The sequence below is a fragment of the Salmo salar genome, chromosome ssa02 (genome assembly GCF_905237065.1).
Source record: "Salmo salar chromosome ssa02, Ssal_v3.1, whole genome shotgun sequence".
Classification (NCBI taxonomy): Eukaryota; Metazoa; Chordata; class Actinopteri; order Salmoniformes; family Salmonidae; genus Salmo; species Salmo salar.
Genome location: NC_059443.1, coordinates 48,745,908 through 48,767,640, shown reverse-complemented (window position 1 = coordinate 48,767,640; position 21,733 = coordinate 48,745,908). Strand labels below are relative to the sequence as shown.

The 21,733-nt window shown below is 42.3% G+C and overlaps 1 protein-coding gene across 3 annotated transcripts in view; it reads left to right on the top strand.

Moving 5' to 3' along the window:
- The window catches only part of LOC106584953 (spectrin beta chain, non-erythrocytic 1), a 136,250-nt gene that overhangs the window by 24,128 nt on the left and 90,389 nt on the right, over window positions 1-21,733 (top strand). The window contains exon 3 of one of the 3 annotated variants that reach the window (XM_014170652.2): window positions 10,289-10,378. The exons of 1 other annotated variant lie outside the window; for it this stretch is intronic. In XM_014170652.2, the coding sequence (XP_014026127.1) occupies window positions 10,289-10,378 (90 nt within the window). Of the gene's footprint in view, window positions 1-9,656; window positions 10,379-21,733 lie in introns of those variants that run through there. One more of the 3 variants, XM_014170647.2, reaches the window with a different exon arrangement.

Sequence of the window (21,733 nt, the reverse complement as noted above, 5' to 3'; positions counted from 1 at the left end):
CTGCAGTCAAGTGTCTTCAATGGCTACATGAACACCTACCTACTAGATGCCCTTCAAATCCAACCCAGTAACCAGGCGCCCTGGGTTGAATCAAAAACTGGTCATTCTGCTATTAAACTTTGTAAAATGAGAATGAAATCAACAGAAAATCAATTCAAAACATTTGATTGAAGAGGGCCCGCTTGATGTTTACAGTAATGGTGTTACTATTGCATCTGAGAATCATCTCATCCCATATGACTCAAACAGGAAGTGACATAATTACATTCCCAGTGGCTTGGTAACTCTGTAACCCAACCAAAAAAATGTACAATGTTATTTCCTCAAGTGCTTTTGTGGTCATAGTGTATCAGCCGTTTTGTGATTAGCAACAGTTTATATTTGAGCCTTTGCCAGTGCCACATATTAGTGGAGATTTTAATGTGAGAGGGAGATTGAGATTGGATGTTGTCTATCGTAACTACGTCAAGAGGTCGCTTGTAGGCTGCACATATAGTAGGCAATTCAATTTATAGAAGCCATGTAGCCTGTAGGTTCATGCTCTACAACATTCGCAGAGTACGACCCTGCCTCACACAGGAAGCGGCGCAGGTCCTAATCCAGGCACTTGTCATCTCCCGTCTGGGTTACTGCAACTCGCTGTTGGCTGGGCTCCCTGCCTGTGCCATTAAACCCCTACAACTCATCCAGAATGCCGCAGCCCGTCTGGTGTTCAACCTTCCCAAGTTCTCTCACGTCACCCCGCTCCTCCGCTCTCTCCACTGGCTTCCAGTTGAAGCTCGCATCCGCTACAAGACCATGGTGATTGCCTACGGAGCTGTGAAGGGAACGGCACCTCCATACCTTCAGGCTCTGATCAGGCCCTACACCCAAACAAGGGCACTGCGTTCATCCACCTCTGGCCTGCTGGCCCCCCTACCTCTGAGGAAGCACAGTTCCCGCTCAGCCCAGTCAAAACTGTTCGCTGCTCTGGCACCCCAATGGTGGAACAAGCTCCCTCACGACGCCAGGACAGCGGAGTCAATCACCACCTTCCGGAGACACCTGAAACCCCACCTCTTTAAGGAATACCTAGGATAGGATAAAGTAATCCTTCTAACCCCCCCCTTAAAAGATTTAGATGCACTATTGTAAAGTGGTTGTTCCACTGGATATCATAAGGTGAATGCACCAATTTGTAAGTCGCTCTGGATAAGAGCGTCTGCTAAATGACTTAAATGTAATGTAAATGTAGCCTAAGAGATGTTTTCTATTGGGGACTTGAGTAGGCCTAAATATGGTAGGGTGCTACTGTTGTGATGACTGGTCTAATGTATGAATGGATCCAGAAAGTTGATATGTTGCACCTGCATATTTTGTATTTTTGCATTTCGGCTAATTTACCATTCTTTCTCGGCATATCCTCTCTTCAGTTGTCATACGTTCTTGGGGAGGATAGACTATGGCCATCTTTTTTTAACGCTGATCTGTATAGCCTGTAGACCTACTTGCTGTTTGCAATGGAATGGTTGGAGAACGCGTCGCACGCAGCAAATTTATGGCGACATTGTGTAAGTAAATAGGCCTACGATGCGCTACAACAGCACTCACACTTACACACACACACTGAACGTTCATGATTGATCATGCAGAGAAGGCCGCACAGAAAACACGTTTAGGCATTGCATGTCATTTAACAGTTCCATTTCATGTCATGCTGTTCATATAAATAATTTATTGTAATTTAATAGCGGCACACATTGTTATGTTGCAACCACGTTGTCCCAAGACGTTGATGATGGCACGGTGTCTGATATTTCTGCCACGGCCCCTTGTTTTGCAAGGTTGAAACCTGCTTTGTCCACATATATTAGCTCATATGTGGTCCTGCAGTTCCCTGAGTCTGATGCAGTTATTTGCAATGACCATATTTACAATGTGGGGCTCCTGCTCTGGGGTTAACAGTCAACCTCTTCAACCAGATACTGGTTTTCTTGCAGTTCTGTAAAACATTTGAATGGTTTTAGTGATAGATCCTTCTCATTATGAAAGTACAGTACATATTACTGTATCAGTAAGACAACAGCACTTACAGTTACTTACCGGTTGTCATTTCGAAATATCATGATGATACCTGCAACTGTATAGCGGCTCAGATTTGGTTTAACCCATTGCCCAGCCTCCCTCATGCTCATCCCATGGTTGACAACATGGTCAACAACAGTCGCTCTGATTTCATCAGTTATGTTCCTGACTCCTCTTCCTCTTCCCTGTCCTCTCCTCCCCATCTTACTTCAACTCTTCCTTCTCCTCCTCCTCTTACTTCTTGACCTCCTCATCCTCCTCTAGTTCTCACCCCTCTTACTCTTTGTCCAATATTGGCCTCCATTATTGTCCAAACCAAATGTTTACCTGTGGTCTATTTATAGTGCTCAAGCTCTGATTTGTAAGTGAACTCATTATCTGAAAGTGTTTCCACATGTCAATGTGGAAAGGCAATTGGCAAAATAGTGTAGCAATGTAGAGACCAATGTTTACAGTTTTGCTAGAAGTGTGTTATTAAATTACAACCTGAGTGTAAAGCAGAGAATGTGCATTCACTTTGGCACCCTACAAGTGTTAATGGTTTCAGAGATAGTACTTCAAGAATCACTGTTAGTGTTTAACCTGTTGAGGACAGACGTTCCGCTAGCGGAACCCCGTTCCGCCTGCGGAACCCCTAGCCAACAGCCAATGGCATCGCACGGCGCAAAATACAAAACCAACTAAAATACCACAATTCAATTTTCTCAAACAATCAACTATTTTACACCATTTTAAAGATAAGACTCTCGTTAATCTAACCACATTGTCCGATTTCAAAAAGGCTTTACAGCGAAAGCAAAACATTAGATTATGTTAGGAGAGTACCCTGCCAAAAATATTCACACAGCCATTTTCAAAGCAAGCATATATGTCACAAAAACCAAAACCACAGCTAAATGCAGCACTAACCTTTGATGATCTTCATCAGATGACACTCCTAGGACATTATGTTATACAATACATGCATGTTTTGTTCAATCAAGTTCATATTTATATCAAAAAACAGCTTTTTACATTAGCATGTGATGTTCAGAACTAGCATACCCACCGAAAACTTCCGGTGAATTTACTAAATTACTCATGATAAACGTTGACAAAATACATAACAATTATTTTAAGAATTATAGATACAGAACTCCTTTATGCAATCGCGGTGTCAGATTTTAAAATAGCTTTTCGGCGAAAGCACATTTTGCAATATTCTGAGTAGATAGCCTGGCCATCACGGCTAGCTAATTTGACACCCACCAAGTTTGGGACAACCTAAACTCAGAATTACTATTAGAAAAATTGGATTACCTTTGCTGTTCTTCGTCAGAATGCACTCCCAGGACTTCTACTTCAACAACAAATGTTGTATTGGTTCCAAATAATCCATAGTTATATTCAAATAGCTCTGTTTTGTTCGTGCATTCAGGTCACTATCCGAAGCGAGCGCATTTCGTGACAAAAAAATTACAAATATTCCATTACCGTACTTAGAAGCATGTCAAACGCTGTTTAAAATACATTTTTATGCAATTTTTCTCATAAAATAGAGATAATATTCCAACCGGGCAACGTTGTATTCATTCAAAGGCTGAAAGAAACAAATGGAGTAGTCTCGTGACCACGCATCTCCAGTGTCACTGTCCCAAGGCTGACCACTTACAAATTCTCCTGCTGTTCTTCGCCCAGAGACAGCAGACACCCCATTCCACTTTCTGGCGGCTTTAGAGAGCCAATGGAAGCCTTAGAAAATGTCACATTACAGCACAGATGCTGTATTTTTGATAGAGATGCCCTTGAAGGAGAACAAATTGTCACAGGGCACTTCCTGTATAGAATCTTCTCAGGTTTTGGCCTTCCATATGAGTTCTGTTATACTCACAGACACCATTCAAACAGTTTTAGAAACTTGAGTGTTTTCTATCCAAATCTACTAATTATATGCATAATCTAGTTTCTGGGCAGGAGTAGTAACCAGATTAAATCGGGTACGTTTTTTATCCGGCCGTGAAAATACTGCCACCTATCCCATTAAGCATTCAGAAAAAACTAAGATCCCCATTAGCTGTTGCGAAAGCAACATCTACAGTCGTGGCCAAAAGTTTTGAGAATGACACAAATATTAATTTTCAGTCTGCTGCCTCAGTTTGTATGATGGCAATTTGCATATACTCCAGAATGTTATGAAGAGTTATCAGATGAATTGCAATCAATTGCAAAGTCCCTCTTTGCCATACAAATGAACTGAATCCCAAAAAAAACATTTCCACTGCATTTCAGCCCTGCCACAAAAGGACCAGCTGACATCATGTCAGTGATTCTCTCGTTAACACAGGTGTGAGTGTTGACAAGGACAAGGCTGGAGATCACTCTGTCATGCTGATTGAGTTCGAATAACAGAATGGAAGCTTCAAAAGGAGGGTGGTGCGTGGAATCATTGTTCTTCCTCTGTCAATCATGGTTACCTGCAAGGAAACACATGCCGTCATCATTGCTTTGCACAAAAAGGGCTTCACAGGCAAGGATATTGCTGCCAGTAAGATTGCACCTAAATCAACCATTTATCAGATCATCAAGAACTTCAAGGAGAGCGGTTCAATTGTTGTGAAGAAGGCTTCAGGGCACCCAAGAAAGTCCAGCAAGCACCAGGGGACCGTCTCCTAAAGTTGATTCAGCTGCGGGATCGGGGCACCACCAGTACAGAGCTTGCTCAGGAATGACAGCAGGCAGGTGTGAGTGCATCTGCACGCACAGTGAGGCGAAGACTTTTGGAGGATGGCCTGGTGTCAAGAAGGACGGCAAAGAAGCTACTTCTCTCCAGGAAAAACATCAGGGACAGACTGATATTCTGCAAAATGCACAGGGATTGGACTGCTAAGGACTGAGGTAAAATAATTTTTCTGATGAATCCCCTTTCCGATTGTTTGGGGCATCCGGAAAAAAGCTTGTCCGGAGAAGACAAGGTGAGCGCTAGCATCAGTCCTGTGTCATGCCAACAGTAAAGCATCCTGAGACCCTTCATGTGTGGGTTGTTTCTCAGCCAAGGGAGTGGGATCACTCACAATTCTGCCTAAGAAGACAGCCATGAATAAAGAATGGTACAAATGCATCCTCTGAGAGCAACTTCTCCCAACCATCCAGGAACAGTTTGGTGACGAACAATGCCTTTTCCAGCATGATGGAGCACCTTGTAATAAGGCAAAAGTGATAACTAAGTGGCTCGGGGAACAAAACATCGATATTTTGGGTCCATGGCCAGGAAACTCCCCAGACCTTAATCCATTGAGAATTTGTGGTCAATCCTCAAGAGGCGGGTGGACAAACAAAAACCCACAAATTCTGCCAAACTCCAAGCATTGATTATGCAAGAATGGACTGCCATCAGTCAGGATGTGGCCCAGAAGTTAATTGACAGCATGCCAGGGCGGATTGCAGAGGAAGAGTCAACACTGCGAAAAAGACGTGTACTTTGTGAAAAAGAACACTGTGAAAAAGAAGGGTCAACACTGCAAATATTGACTCTTTGCATCAACTTCATGTAATTGTCAATAAAAGCCTTTGACACTTATGAAATGCTTGTAATTATACTTCAGTATTCCATAGTAACATCTGACAAAAATATCTAAAGACACTGAAACAGCAAACGTTGTGGAAATTAATATTTGTGTCATTCAAAACTTTTGGCCACGACTGTAGTCTTCACACACACAAACGCTATCTTAATTTGACCCTGCTTCTCTGCGACAACAGAGTGATCAAATTAAGATTGCAGATCTGTATGCAGGTCTCCTATTTCAAGGTAAGTCAGAAAAGAAAGGTTTATTTTGGTGCATACGTTTTCCACTTACTGCAAATCTGTGGGCTTGGCCATTCTCCATTAATTGTTCTGACTTAATTCTTTGTAGCATCATGTTAAACTTTTGAGAAGAGGCTACTTCATAAGCTCAGCAAAGACCCTATTGTTTTACATCCAACTAAAATAAAAGCATATCTACATTAACCTTGGCACAAGGAAATGGAATGGAAGTGTAACGATCGTCTGTTGAAGAAGGGGACCAAAGCGCAGCGTGCTGAGTGTTCATTATAATATTTAATAATAAGAAACACTTTAACAAAAGAAAGCCACCAGTTCTGTCAGGTCACAATGTACAAAACAGAAAATAACTATCCACAAAACCCCAAAGGAAAAAGGCTGCCTAAGTATGACTCCCAATCAGCGACAACGATGTACAGCTGTCCCTGATTGAGAGCCATACCAGGCCAAAACAAAGAAATACAAAGCATAGAAAAAAGGAGATAGAATGCCCACCCAAATCACACCCTGACCAAACCTAAATAGAGACATAAAAAAGGCTCTCTCAGGTCAGGGCGTGACAGGAAGACTGTGTAATTGTTATTAACAACTCAATTTGACATTTTTAAAGAGATTTCACTCACAATTTTTGGGTATTTTCAATTTGTCTGATTATCACAGAGGTTGACCATCACACAAACCCACCCAGAAACCCACACCCCTATGTCACCACCCTATTTCCTTTCCCTGTTTCATAGTAATTCCTATGAGGTGAGTCATGTAGAAGGATGTGTGTATTTTTCTTGTCTAAGAATCTAACTTAAAACCGAGCATTACAAGTCTAGATGAAGAGGCTTGTATAAAGAGGTTATGGAAAAGTAGGGAGCAGAGGTGACTTGCAACTCAACTTTGACTTTAACACCAATGACTCGTGACTTAACTTGGACTTGAGCCTTTTAACTCGAACTGACTTGATACCCTCCCCAAGCCCAAATATAAAAAATTATGCTATTAAAAAAAGTGTGCAGTGCATCAACTCTTCATTTAACGGACTACAGTTTGAATCAAACTGTGCCAGCTGAGAAAAAGTTGCGTGTGGCAGTGCAGAGGAACGTCGGCAGGTGAATTCAGACGGAGCCCTTGGAAAGATGATACCCAAAATTATTATTTTGTGATATAAAGACTACGCTGTATCAACAAAAACGGATTGCAACTTGCAAAACATGCGGGAAGAAAATTACAGATGGAGGCACAACAACTTCCAACTTTGTTCGACATTTGAAGTTGCACAAAGAACGGTAAGTCATGGCTAATATAGCCGACAGCTATATAGTATATAACTTTGCTAGTGTAGCATGTAGGCTAACTTAACGTTAAATCAATGAGCCTCCACACAGTCAGTCAGTGCGGGAACGTGATCATTGCACCGAAGATTGAGCTACAACTGGCTAGGCAGTTGATAGCCTAAATCCTGCCTGATGTTACTGCTGTTCCTAAAACCATTGACATACGTTAGCCTACTGTAACCACACACAGAGAGGGTGTGTGTTAAGGTTGGGCGATTGTGTACAAGCCTACATCGCCCCATAGCGAACCTCGATAGTCGATTGCTATGGGGCGGGGTCTTTCTCATGGCTACCCATGTATTTCCATGGAAATATAAAGTTGATTTGGAAAGTAATAAATATATTTTTAAAAGCATTAATGATTTGCATTAATGTAATATACTAACTATTACTCTTCTCTTACATTTGGTGAAGAGAACATTATGACTTGTTTAGGACTCGCAACTCAAAGTTTAGGACTTGAGACTTGACTTGAGACTTGTCGATCTTGACTTGAGACTTGACTTGGACTTACCTGTTTTGACTTGGGACTTGAGTGCTAAGACTTGAGACTTACTTGTGACTTGTAAAACAATAACTTGGTCCCACCTCTGGTAGGGAGGCTGTGGAAGAATAGCCCTTCGCAAGGCGATGGCCTTGTGGATACCTAGTGACCAAACCAAGGAAGACTTTAATGTGTCGTGTGTTTGTGCCATTTACAGTTCATAACTTTTTTTTGCTCTGTACAACTAGGAAAGCATATTCATCATGTGTTTTTACCCAGTGTATATTTTTTCATATAATTTTTTACCCCTCCCTTATGCTTTATTGTGACACAACAAATATGATATTATTTAACACATAATAATATAATTTATATTATGGGAATTCTAGTGTCATTATTAGCATGTGTTCCTCAAACTGCCCAAGCACATGAACTACTGTACATAGGGATCTACATCTATGGATCTGCATCTAAGGTTGGACAGACAGTCAGCCAGGCAGAAAGACAGAGAGACTGTGTCCTTTTTGGCCTTTTGTCATTCCCTGTGTTCATTGTCGTAATGATTTCGATTTGTCTTTTCGCACAGTTGCTGGAAAACAAATGACGGCAACACTTGTGGTATTGAGATGAGCATGAATTCATAACATCATGAGGAGTAGATATAAGGCAGCATATCTGTGGCCTCCTCCTTCGCCACAAGGCTTTCTCATGAACAGGAAGAGGACAAATGGGATATTGTTGATGATGCTGCTACTGTATGTAGCAAGAATACTCTGCGGCAGAGAACTCCTGAGACTGCCATGAATATAAGGCAACATGGTTGAGTCAGTGGCTAAATCCAAAGGGGAATCATTATGGAAAACATTTTGTCAGAGTCTTGTATGGTATGGATTTAATTTGGTTGTATTTACTAGGATTATCTGGACTTTACAATTATTTTGTTTGTTTGTGTGACCACCTTTTTAAAATTATTATTATTTTTATTATTGGGGGTGTGGGGTACAGGTACAAAATAGATGTCATATAATTTCATTTTCAGTTCATATCATATTAACTTGTGGGCTGCCACTCAAAAATAAAAAATAAACATTAAAAAAAGATAAATAAATACAAAGTATTGATTATTATGATCATATTACAGAGTTAAAAGGTAATAACAAATGTAGTATGTAAAGCAAAATAAACAAAAATAAGTGAGCTTCACCCTAACCTCCCATCCCATCCCCAAACCCCACCCATCCAACATGTCTCCATCCAATGTAAAATGTTTCCTTGGTGTTAAATACAGTCTGTGAACAAACTTAAATGTAAAGTATAAATTGATGGTTCGGATTACAGGATGCCAAGTTCCATATTCTGGTCCAGTTAAAGGGTTGTTCAGATTCACTTATATCTGTGGACCACACTTTTTTAATGACTAGCTCAGAATATGAAACACTAACTGTTATAGAAAGTGTCTCTGCTTAGAGAGAAATCTATGTCTGTCCTTTCCCTGGCAGTGTTCGCTAAGGTACCTTGGCCATTTATGTTTGATTTGTAATCAGAATCCTTTTCGCTTTGTGATGTTCTGCCTAGTGGAAACTGGTTGAGTGTGCTCCTGCTTTGTTTGGGAAGCAACCATTCATGGGCCAATATGCAGACTATTCATCCATTAGGAAGAAAGAGGGGGGGGGGGCTTTCAGTTCACCTCTGAAACAGGATGTTTGGAGGGTCACTTTTTGACAGGACATTGGTTGCTCACATTATTTCAAACCAGCATTTATACATTTCTGGAATGGCCAGATTTTTCCTCTGTCACTGACTGAACAACAATGCTGGGAAATGGCAGGGTTGTATCCTGGCTAGCTTCCCTCTACCCCCTCCTCTCTTCAAGCTTGGTACGGCCCAACGTCCTCCCTCTTTCTCCCCACTGCATGGAAATGAGGCGGTGATATCATCACTGAGCTCCCAGGCAGTGGCTAGCCAGTGACAAAATTACAAACTCCTGTTCCTCTTCCCCCTCTAAACCGATCCCCTCCTCCACTTTTCCCTCCAGACTTATGAAAGGTGTGCTGAGTGTGAGAAAAACCCTTTCATTCTCTTTTTTTATTGGAGACCTATCCCTTCCTTAACTGTCTGCCAGATGAGATGCAGTGATTTTTTTGGGGGGGCAATACCACTCAATACCACTCAAAAGTGTACACTCCTGAATGGGTGAGCAGCTCACAACCTAGAGGGAGAGGGGCGTGAGAGGGGGTGGGGTGGAGGCTGCTTTTGAATGGGTTGAGAGGGAAGACAGAACAATCAAGAGAGAAGAAGAAGCATGTTCTGCCCCCTATCTGACACAGATCCAGCTTCTACACTCCTGTTCCTTCAGTGGCTGCTCTGGGAAGAGTAGTGTCCTTGAGAATATTCCTTCCTTTCGTTACTTTTACTGGATTCTTTTGTGGAGCTTGTGGTGTAGCAAGGGGTGGTGGTGGTAGGAGGCTAAAAGAGCCCATTGGATCCCTTCTTAACTTCCCTACGTTTTTTGCCTTGCTGTGCTTGTGTTTTTTTCTGAGGGGAAATTTTCTTTCAGCGGGTCCCAGTTTTAGTTTGGAACTATGCAAGTGGACTGGGAGTTGGGTGGGAAAGATGTACAATTCACTGAGCCGGACTCTGGTTATCCTGCTCAGGTGGCTTTCAACTACAACATGTTAGAAGGGCGCTTTAAACAGCTTCAAGGTAAGTGAATGCTGGAGGCTGCAGGCGCCTTTTGTTTATAGGTGTTGCTATGCTATATGCTCTGTCAGCATATAGACGCTGGGGTCTAGAGAGAGAATTCTGGATCGTCTGTGTTGAATTTGGCAGTTCTTTATCAGGGTAATGTTATGTGGATGAAGAGCATTATATTTCATTGTTGTTCTTTTACTTCTTAGAAAATAAAACAAATTGGGTGTCTTAATCCTAAAAAACGGTAACTGTTAGTGATGGATATGACACGTTTAGTATGGCAGCACTATGATCTGGCAAAAGGATGACTTTCAGACTGGATTATAAGGCTGTCTTTTTTGGGGGATATTAATTTAGTGTTGACAATAAAATACTAAATAGCTGTTTTCGATGGAGCCCCTCTGTCTACAAACACACAATGCTATCTAAACGGCATGCATGCTAGTTCCAAGTGGGTAGTCAGGACAACAATAGCATGAGAGGGGACAGGGAAGGTGGGAGTGGTTGTTTTGTCCAGCCATCCCATGCAAATACACTTTCAAGGAGCCAAATTCTAGGAAATGATAGCGCTTAACAATATGTTTTTACACAGTTAGTATAAGGGCCTTGCGTGTGTTTTTTATTATTTTTATTTTACAAAACAGGCATATAGGCTTACTATATATTATATAGCATCACTGTTAGTTATACAGTGTCATTGTGTTATATTGTTTACTCTTGTTTAGTATATTTACTATAAAATGACTTATTTTCTAAATACATTTTTTACATTCATTTTCATATTTTCATTATGATGAACACCAGGTTAGACTGCAATAGAAAAAATGAGAAATGAATATGCTAATGTAACCATTATCATAGTAACATTTTTTAAAGTCCTGCTGACCTTGATGACATGTAGATGTCTTTTGTTGACATCTTTGTTGGGGTTTCTCTCATCCCAAAGAGAATGTGGTCTTTGCCACATGATAATATCAGTCATTAACTCAGTCTCTCTATGAATAATTGTGTCTGAATGCACTATTGTGTTGTTGAATGTGTCTCTTCTATACATTTTATATATACTGTAAGTCCCCTTTTCATTAATAGATCATTACATTTACAGCAATGGTCAGAATTTGTCCAGTTTTGCTCACTTGAATGGTATAAACTGGCCACAACAACTACATGGATACTGGATGAATGTGTGCCGTTTGTTAATATGTAGCTTTGTGTAGATTTTACTGACTGCTGAAACCTTGTCCAATGTTGTAAAGCAGCCGGAATGAAAAGGAAGACAGAGAGAGAGACTTGAACTTTCACCCTCTGGTCTATTGGCTTTACTCAGTCATGGGATGACTGAATTGATAAAACATCACAGAGTCAACGTTATTGATTACTATTCTTGTGTCATGTACTGCTAGCTTGAAATAGTTATGCTTCATCATATTTATTTTTAAATCGAGTGAAGATATGACAAAATGTATGGATTGACCTGGTGTGCTGATAATGGAAATTGTAGAGCAACACTACTACTGTAACAGGCTCCCGAGTGGCGCAGCGGTGTAAGGCACTGCAGGTGTCACTACAGACCCTGGTTCAATCCCGGGCTGTATCACAACCGGCCGTGATCGGGAGTCCCATAGGGCGGCACACAATTGGCCCAGCGTCGTCCGGGTTAGGGGAGAGTTTGGCTGGGGTAGGCCGTCATTGTAAATAAGAATTTGTTCTTAACTGACTTGCCTAGTTAAATAAAGGTTCAATAAAAAGCTAATGTTGATAGGGTCTCAAAGGATCTAGGAACAGTAACGTTCAACTGAAGATTTCAGACATACTGTAAGGGGAGTAGGATTACCATTGGTTGTATCCCCGTGACCCTTGATTTTAGCCAGAGTAAGTAGTAGCCTTGTTCGACCCAGAACTGGTCATTGAACAGGAGCCTATCTCCTGTTTCTGTAGCGTGAGACAGCTTGATGTACCAGTACACCACTTGGACTGAACTCTAGTCTATCGCATGACCTGATATTAGGCAGAGCTCTCTGGTTCATAGTTCATAAATGTGCTATATTTTCAGCATAACCACGTGGTGTCATTGTGCCAGTGACCTTTTACAAACAGACATGAACTGTAACAGACATGAACATTTATCAAGTCATTTTGTACAGCTGTCCCGTGGCTGTATCAACCAAAAGAAAATTGAAAGTGCATTGTCAGGGCACATGTATTTTTCTGTTTTGTCTAATACATTTAAAGCCGGTTTCTCTCAGCCAGATGAAGCCTATTCCTGTACTTAAAATCACTTTTAATGGAGATTTTCCATTGATCCTTTTTATCCAGGAGTAGGCTTAATCTGGGTCCTTGAAGTGGGGTTTTTAGGTAAATAATTTGCTTTGACAAGCTTGCGCTGGCTTGGTTACATATCCACCATAGTTGCTAAAGCTGTGCTGGAAAGGACAGTGTGAAAAGACAATATCCGATCTAACATTGTATTGTTTGGGTTGGCACAATAGTGTAAAAACAGTTATTAGATGTACTCCAGTCGCTTTTGTACCAGATTGTAGCTACTTCTCCACACCAATGACCTGGACTACCACCACACAGGCTTGAGTGCTGAAGTACTACTTTTGTCGGCAAACAGGCCCCTGCCAACCCGGTTTCCACCACAGTCTCTAAATGACCGTCTGTTCTGCTGGCAAGAAAATATTTTATAGAGAGACAAAAAAGAGGCCAACAGAAAGTCATGGAACTGAAGAAGTCTTTGAATGGGCTGGGGGGGGAAGGGGGCAAACTTGAGAGAGCGTGTTGAAAAAGAGTGCAGTTCTGACCTTAACAAGTTTGATTTACCCGATTTAGCTACACTGACTGACTATTTGACCTTGACACCCATTTGCAGGATACCCCGAAATATAGCATTGAAGGTTAACTTCTGTTATGCCCTCAGTTGTTGAATTCTGATAAGTAAGTACCAGAGAATAACATTTACCTTGGCTGGGATTAAATCCAATCGTGCTTGGTCTATAATGCAGCTTTTAAAGGCAATGTTCCCGGCTTTTGCGACGCATTCACAGTAAACGCTGCATGTCGGCTAAATCGGAAATTACCTTTAAAGGTGCATTGTTGACAAAGCGTGATTGGATTGAATTCCGGCCTTCGTCCTAGTTAATACCAGGTAAATACCAGTATAAACTGTACTGTAAAATATAGTGCTATCATGACTTTTGAGAATAGTAAGAATGATCTTAAGGGTTTCAACAACATCTTTACTGTAAAGTAAGTAATGATAAAACATGTCAGAGAATTCAAAGACATAAATAAGAGTTAGTGATACTGAAATGTAGGAATGTTTTAACTGTGTGTAAATGGACACAAAGCCATGTCCTGTTTAGTGCTTTGTTTTCCCTTTTGCCAGGCATTGACTGCTGGGGAAATGTTGATGTTGAGTCATTGATTTGAAATATATAGTTGTTGGTAGTTGCTTGTGTGATAATCTGAGGCCTTATTAAAGAGCAAACAGTCCATCTGCCATAACACCATGACTTATCTGACTGATGATCTGTTTTACCCTGCTATCAATGGAGGGACTTTATCCGCTTTATGACATGGAGACAGCTTGTCAAGTACGGTACCTGGTATTTATATTTTCCTTGTTTTCCCATGTGTTTTGTCAGCATAATGTTATTACATCAACATTGCTGGTTGGTTGGCAAAACATTAACACACACACACAGTTTTTGTATAATTTTGATCTAGTTTTCAAACAACAATCAACAATAGCATTTCAGGTTTTACATGAAGTTGACTTCCTGTCTGACAACTCAATGACAAGTCAATCAAATATCAACCAAAGTTGGATGTTGATTTGACAACGCATTTGTCCAGTGGTTAGTCACCCCTAAACATGGCAGTGTGACCTCATCCACTAATCCAGCCCTTACACACAGGAAGAATTTTGTTCTTCTGGCCCGCCGCACACCACAGGATGTTGATGTCAACAGTGAGGGAAGAAGGAAGTAACCTTTGAACTGCTTCACTAAGATGTCCAGTCTTCTACCTTTGTTTTTCATCCTTGGATACTGATTTCTAGTCTGTTCATTTGTTAGTTTGCCAATGAATGCTATATCATATAATATGTACATCTAGGCCTAAAGAAAATGGCTGTTGTTATTGTTGTCCCTCTGAATGATTGTTTTCAATCTCTGCCAATCATTAGGCTTCCCTCACAAGAGTGGTTGAAATACAGACTGCAGAATATGAGAGGAGTAAATCTTGTCAATAGGCAATTAGCTCTGAACATGAACAGTGCTTTAGAGGTGCAGAATGGAATCGTTCACCACATTCAGTATTTCCTGCCAGCTAAGGGTGGGGTAGTGATCCAAAGTGCCTTGAACTCTGCAATTCCTGAGTAGTGCCCTAATCAAGATCTCTTTTTCCTGCCGAAACCTGGAAAGAGGAAAAAATAGAGAGGAAAGAAACCAAACTGGAATTTGAATGAATGTGCATCCCTGTTGAGATAAGATGAGAGATTAGCTTTTGGGAACCAGAGAGTTAGCCCCCCAGGATAGAGATACAAGATGCGTCAATAAATCAATAGTTTATATTCTGTGTCAGTCATGATGACCAGACTGCTCATATCCCAGCTTGTTAGATTTGCTTCTTTGTTCCTGAACTCCAAAGAAAATAGAGCTGTGGATCAAGTCAAGGTCACAACTTGGGATGATTTTCTCTGGAAGAGAATGATATCCAACATGATTAGGACTAAAGGACACTCTATCAATCAGTGCAATAGTAAGAAATTCATGAATAGCCTCTGATAAATAAGTGGATATACTTGAATATATGGGTTGTTCCACAAATTCGGTACCATTTGCATAGCTGCGGGAAATAGGGGTGCTGAGGGTGCTGGCACTCCCTGATAAATCACAATAAAGAGATAATGAATATAAAAATATATATTTAAAAAATGAAGTAAAATACATACCCGCCAAATTAGTGCACTAGGCCTTTATTACTCCTGTATAGTTCCTAGACCTTAAAAGAGGGACAGGTTTTTTTCTGCATAAAATGAATCACTAATAGCAAGTCTTTATTCATATAAAAATTGGATTTATAGAATTTTCCATGTGGTCCATATTAAAGGGCACTTCAATTAATATAACATACTTTTACAATTCAATATTTGTGGACAATTTCTACTTAAGACACAAACTGATGCATTTTGAAACAAAGTGTATTCCGTGCGCTCATATAGATGAAATTTGGATTAGAACAGGGTCAAATAGGGGTAAGTACTATGTACAAAGTATAATGAATGTACCCTCCAATGATTGTACCTTCCAATGCAATTACCTTTTGCATGTTTTTTAGTGACACTAACCAGGTTGCCATCCAACCTTTTTATGCTAGTAAAGTACATGTCACGACAGGCCTGATGGAAACATCAAATTTGTTGCTAAACTCTCCAAATGTCGACAAAACTTAATACGCTAGACAGGGTGGGATATTTTTGTGTCAGTAAAACTTATATATATAAAAAAATATATAATTAAACTACAACTTGGGAAACCATGCAGTTTATTAGGCTAAATATGAAATAACTTGTGCACTTTCACCACCCTGTGAAGTTCATAGTGATCTTGATTCTCCTTTCCAATGAATATCGAGGGTCTTATTCTGGTGACACGATGATCGACGCTTGACTGCTGTTTTGCCAAATAAAAATATTTTCACCCTTATCTATAATTTATCTCTTCATCTAGACTAGCCTACCCACACTGTATTTGCGAGCTGTTGGCTACAGCGCACGTGCCAAGACCAGAGTAGGCACATATGCTGTTTTGCAGTGGTGGGAAAAGTACCCAATTGTCGTACTTGAGTAAAAGTAGATACCTTAATAAAAAATTACTAAAGTGAAAGTCATCCAGTAAAATACTACTTGAGGAAAAGTCTAAAAGTATTTGGTTTTCAATATACTTGTCACATCCTGGCCAGTATAAGGTTAATTGTTTTTGTAGTTTGGTCAGGACGTGGCAGAGGGTATTTGTTTTATGTGGTTCGGGGTGGTGTGTTTGTGTAAAGGGTGTTTGATTTAGTATTTCCGGGTTTTTGGTTGATGGTCTATGTGTTTGTATTCTATGGTTAGTCTGGTGTGTGTGTTTCTATGTTTGGTTAATTGGGGTTGGGACTCTCAGTTGAAGGCAGGTGTTGTCTATCTGCCTTTGATTGAGAGTCCCATATATTAGGGTGTGTTTGTGTGTGTGATTTGTGGGTGATTGTTCTGTGTTGAGCCTATGCTTTGCAGACTGTCAGTTTATTGTTCGTTTTCTTGTTTGTTGTTTTTGTATTCGTGTTGATTTAATTAAATGTTCAAAATGAACAACTGCACACCTGCTGCGTATTGGTCTACCTTTTCTGATGACGATTTCGCATTATCGTCAGAAGACGAAGATACTTGTGACAGAATCACCCACCACTCAAGGACCAAGCAGCAGAAGAAGGAGCAGAGGGAATTCGAGTTGGACTGGCGGGAGAAGTGGACCTGGGAGGAAGTTCTGGACGGGGCCGGACCTTGGCACCAGGCTGAGGATTATCGCCGCCCGCAGTGGGAAATTGAGGCAGCCAAGGCAGAGAGGCGGAGGTACGAGGCCAAGTACACGCTGAGGGAGAAGCACGAGAGGCACCCCCAATAAAAATTTTTGGGGGGGCACACGGGTAGTTTGGCTAGGCGTAAGAAGAGCCGGAAGCCAGCTACCCGTGGTTATATGGAGGAGCGTATGGGGTGGAGAGCGCTATGTTTCGCTGAGGAGCGCACTATTTCACCCATACGCACGCACAGTCCGGTGCGCGTTATTCCAGCCCCTCGCAGGTGCCGTGCTAGAGCGGGCATCCAGCCTGATAGGAGGATGCCTGCGCAGCGCATCTGGTTGCCGGTACGCCTCCGAGGACCAGGCTACCCAACTCCCGCTCTACGCACGGCTACCATCAGGCCCCTGCACAGCCCAGTCTGCCCTGTACGAGCACCCCGCTCGTACAGGGCTACTAGTTCCATCCAGCCAAGACGGGTTGTGCAGGAGGTAAGATCGAGACCGACTGTGCGCCTCCATAGCCCTGGGTTTCCAGCTCCTGTCTCTCGTGCGGACCCGGAAGTGCGTCAACCCAGTCCGACTCGTCCTGTTCCCGCTCCCCGCACTAGCCTGGAGGTGCGTGTTCATAATCTGGTAAGCCCAGTACCAGCACCACGCACCAGGCTACAAGTGCGTCAACTCAGCCACGCCAGTCAATAGTCACCAGAGCTGCCCGCCAGTCAACAGTCGTCATCAGAGCTGCCCGCCAGTCAACAGTCGTCATCGGAGCTGCCCGCCAGTCAACAGTCGTCGTCGGAGCTGCCCGCCAGTCAACAGTCGTCGTCGGAGCTGCCCGCCAGTCAACAGTCGTCGTCGGAGCTGCCCGCCAGTCAACAGTCGTCGTCGGAGCTGCCCGCCAGTCAACAGTCGTCGTCGGAGCTGCCCGCCAGTCAACAGTCGTCGTCGGAGCTGCCCGCCAGTCAACAGTCGTCGTCGGAGCTGCCCGCCAGTCAACAGTCGTCGTCGGAGCTGCCCGCCAGTCAACAGTCGTCGTCGGAGCTGCCCGCCAGTCAACAGTCGTCGTCGGAGCTGCCCGCCAGTCAACAGTCGTCGTCAGAGCTGCCCGCCAGTCAACAGTCGTCAGAGCTGCCCGCCAGTCAACAGTCGTCGTCAGAGCTGCCCGCCAGTCAACAGTCGTCGTCAGAGCTGCCCGCCAGTCAACAGTCGTCAGAGCTGCCCGCCAGTCAACAGTCGCCAGAGAGGTCAGACTGCGCTGAACTGCCGGAGTGGCCAGACTGCGCTGAACTGCCGGAGTGGCCAGACTGCGCTGAACTGCCGGAGTGGCCAGACTGCGCTGAACTGCCGGAGTGGCCAGACTGCGCTGAACTGCCGGAGTGGCCAGACTGCCCTGACTGTCCCGAGTTGCCAGACTGTCCAGAGTTGCCAGACTGCCCAGACTGTCCCGAGTTGCCAGACTGCCCAGACTGCCCAGACTGTCCCGAGTTGCCAGACTGCCCAGACTGTCCCGAGTTGCCAGACTGTCCCGAGTTGCCAGACTGCCCAGACTGCCCCGAGTTGCCAGACTGCCCCGAGTTGCCAGACTGCCCCGAGTTGCCAGACTGTCCCGAGCTGCCAGACTGCCCAGACTGTCCCGAGCTGCCAGACTGCCCAGACTGTCCCGAGCTGCCAGACTGCCCAGACTGTCCCGAGCTGCCAGACTGCCCACAGACTGTCCCGAGCTGCCAGACTGCCCCGACAGCCTGGAACGGCCTGAGTTTAGGGGTGTAGCACAGTGCCGTCGTTGACGGCAGCCACCCTCCCTTCCCTCCCTTTAGAAAAGGGGAATTTTTTTGGTGTTGCTTGGGGTTTTTTTTTTGTTAAGGTGCTTCTGGAGGACACGTCCTGAGCACCATATAAGGATAATTTTTTTCTATTTTTGTCAGGACGTGGCAGAGGGTATTTGTTTTATGTGGTTCGGGGTGGTGTGTTTGTGTAAAGGGTGTTTGATTTAGTATTTCCGGGTTTTTGGTTGATGGTCTATGTGTTTGTATTCTATGGTTAGTCTGGTGTGTGTGTTTCTATGTTTGGTTAATTGGGGTTGGGACTCTCAGTTGAAGGCAGGTGTTGTCTATCTGCCTTTGATTGAGAGTCCCATATATTAGGGTGTGTTTGTGTGTGATTTGTGGGTGATTGTTCTGTGTTGAGCCTATGCTTTGCAGACTGTCAGTTTATCGTTCGTTTTCTTGTTTGTTGTTTTTGTATTCGTGTTGATTTAATTAAATGTTCAAAATGAACAACTGCACACCTGCTGCGTATTGGTCTACCTTTTCTGATGACGATTTCGCATTATCGTCAGAAGACGAAGATACTTGTGACAATACTTAAGTATCAAAAGTAAATGTAATTGCTAAAATATACTTAAGTATTGAAAGTAAAAGTATACATCATTTCAAATTACTTATATTAAGCAAATCAGATGGCACCAGGGGCACACTCCAACACTAAAACATAAACAAAGCATTTGTGTTTAGTGAGTCCGCCAGATCAGAGGCGATAGGGATGACCAGGGATGTTCTCTTGAAACAGTAAGTGCCTGAATTTGACCATTTTCCTGTTCTGCTAGCCATTCTAAATGTAACGAGTACTTTTGGTTGTCAGGGGAAATGTATGGAGTAGGAATGTAGTGAAGTAAAAGTTGTGAAAATTATGAATAGTAAAATAAAGTACAGATACCCCCCAAAAACGACTTAAATAGTACTTTAAAGTATGTTTACTTAAGTACTTTACATCACTGCTATTTTGTAACAAAACTATTGGTAGAGTTGGAATCACATTGAACTTTAGATCATCACGCACTGATTTTTATCCGAATAAAGTCTGTTTTCCGGAAACAAAATGTGCATATTTTCTTTATGCAGATTTTAGAATTTTCACATTCAAATCTGTCACCAATTGGATGGAAACCTAGCAACCGTAATTTCCGGACTATAAGCCGCAACTTTTTCCCACGCTTTGAACATCGCGGCTTAAACAATGACGCGGCTAATATATGGATTTTTCCCGCTTTCAAATTGTTTTTCTCCAAAAAACCACATTCTGTGACGCGCTCAATTTTTGGGCGGCATGAAGCTTTCATTAGAGCAATGAAATTGCCGAACGGGTTAAGGTCAAACAACTTTTTTTTACTGTTTAGATTAAATCGAGTGCTCTCAAACTTCCTATCATTCGGATTACGGTAGTCATTTTGTCACCCTCATCATGGCAGACACGGAGAAATGCATATGATGCAGCTTTCAAGTTGAAGGCGATTGATCTGGCTGTTGGAAAAGGAAATAGAGCTGCTGCACGGGAGCTTGGTCTTAATGAGTCGATGATAAGACGTTGGAAACAGCAGCGTGAGGAATTGACTCAGTGCAAAAAGACAACTAAAGATTACTGCTATTTTTTTATTTTTGTTACAAGCCGTGTTTCGTTAAAGCCTATTTATTTTTGTTAAAGCCTGTGTAAAGTTCATTTGTTTCAATGTACCGGTAGGCACCTGCGGCTTATAGACTGTTCAAAATAATATATATTTTTTTAATTCAGTGGGTGCGGCTTATATTCAGGTGCGCTCAATAGTCCGGAAATTACGGTACTTACTATAACGATTGATACTAAAACCTCTTTATACCAACAGAGCCATTTTATAGCACAAACTAAGAATCTCAATTGGTGGTACTCAACCCTCCAAAAATATTAGTAGTATTGATTGAATTGAATTGAACTTCCTCTATTCCATTAAGGTCCTAAAGTGATCATCTGCTAAAAATGGCATTGAGATGACATTGAAATCATTTAAAAAATATGGTTGTCATTTCACATAATAAATTATGTATTTCTCTTAACCATATCCTCCTACTTGGACCTTCGAGACACTGCTATCATTTTCCCATCAGCCCAAGGTCTTTGAAAAATGACAAACGACCTAACGTAGCCTTGTTTAAATGAACGACCTGAAATCGTCTTTATTGGCATCAGTTTTTTGTTGTTAAACAGCTAACACTTACTCTTCAAACTGTGTTAATAGTACGGGAGCTGTATGTTTACCTAACGATAAGACCAGATGCTAGTGCAACATTCCTCTAGCTAGCCCTCCCCGGAGTTGAGCTAGGACAATGGTGGAGGAGAGGAACACTGCCTCTATTGTTCTATCCAGCTCTGTCTTGTCCTCCGGTCTCACAGAAGACTCCTTAAAAAATCCCCACTTGCATGTACCTCTATGTGACACTTGTGGTGATGTTACCATGTTGCAATAATGCCACAGAAATGGGTTTGGATGCATAGGAGGTTGGTGGCACCTTAATTTGGGAGCTTGGGCTTGTGGCTCAGTTGGTAGAGCGTGGTGTTTGCAACACCACGGTTGTGTGTTCGATTCCCACGGGGGACCAGTATGGGAAAAGAATTTATGAAATGTATGCATTCACTACTGTAAGTCGCTCTGGATAAGAGCGTCTGCTAAATGACTAAAATGTAAAATGTGGTAATGGCTGGGGCAGAATAAGTGGAATTTTATGAAATAGATCAAACACATGGTTTCCATGTGAATGGCACAAAGTGGGCACTGCTTATCAAAGGGTTGCATCACCGCTCACCTAAAAACCCATATATCACTGGTTGAGAGAAATTGTCATTGTTTTGGGGCAGAATGCCATTCCATTCTCTCCTTTCCAGCCATTATTATGAGCCGTCCTCTCCTCAGATGATAGCTGGTTGTACCCCCAAGGGGTAGGGCAGCAGGCAGGAGGTTGGCTCTGAGTCTAGTTAGTGAAGTCATACACAGTACAATTGT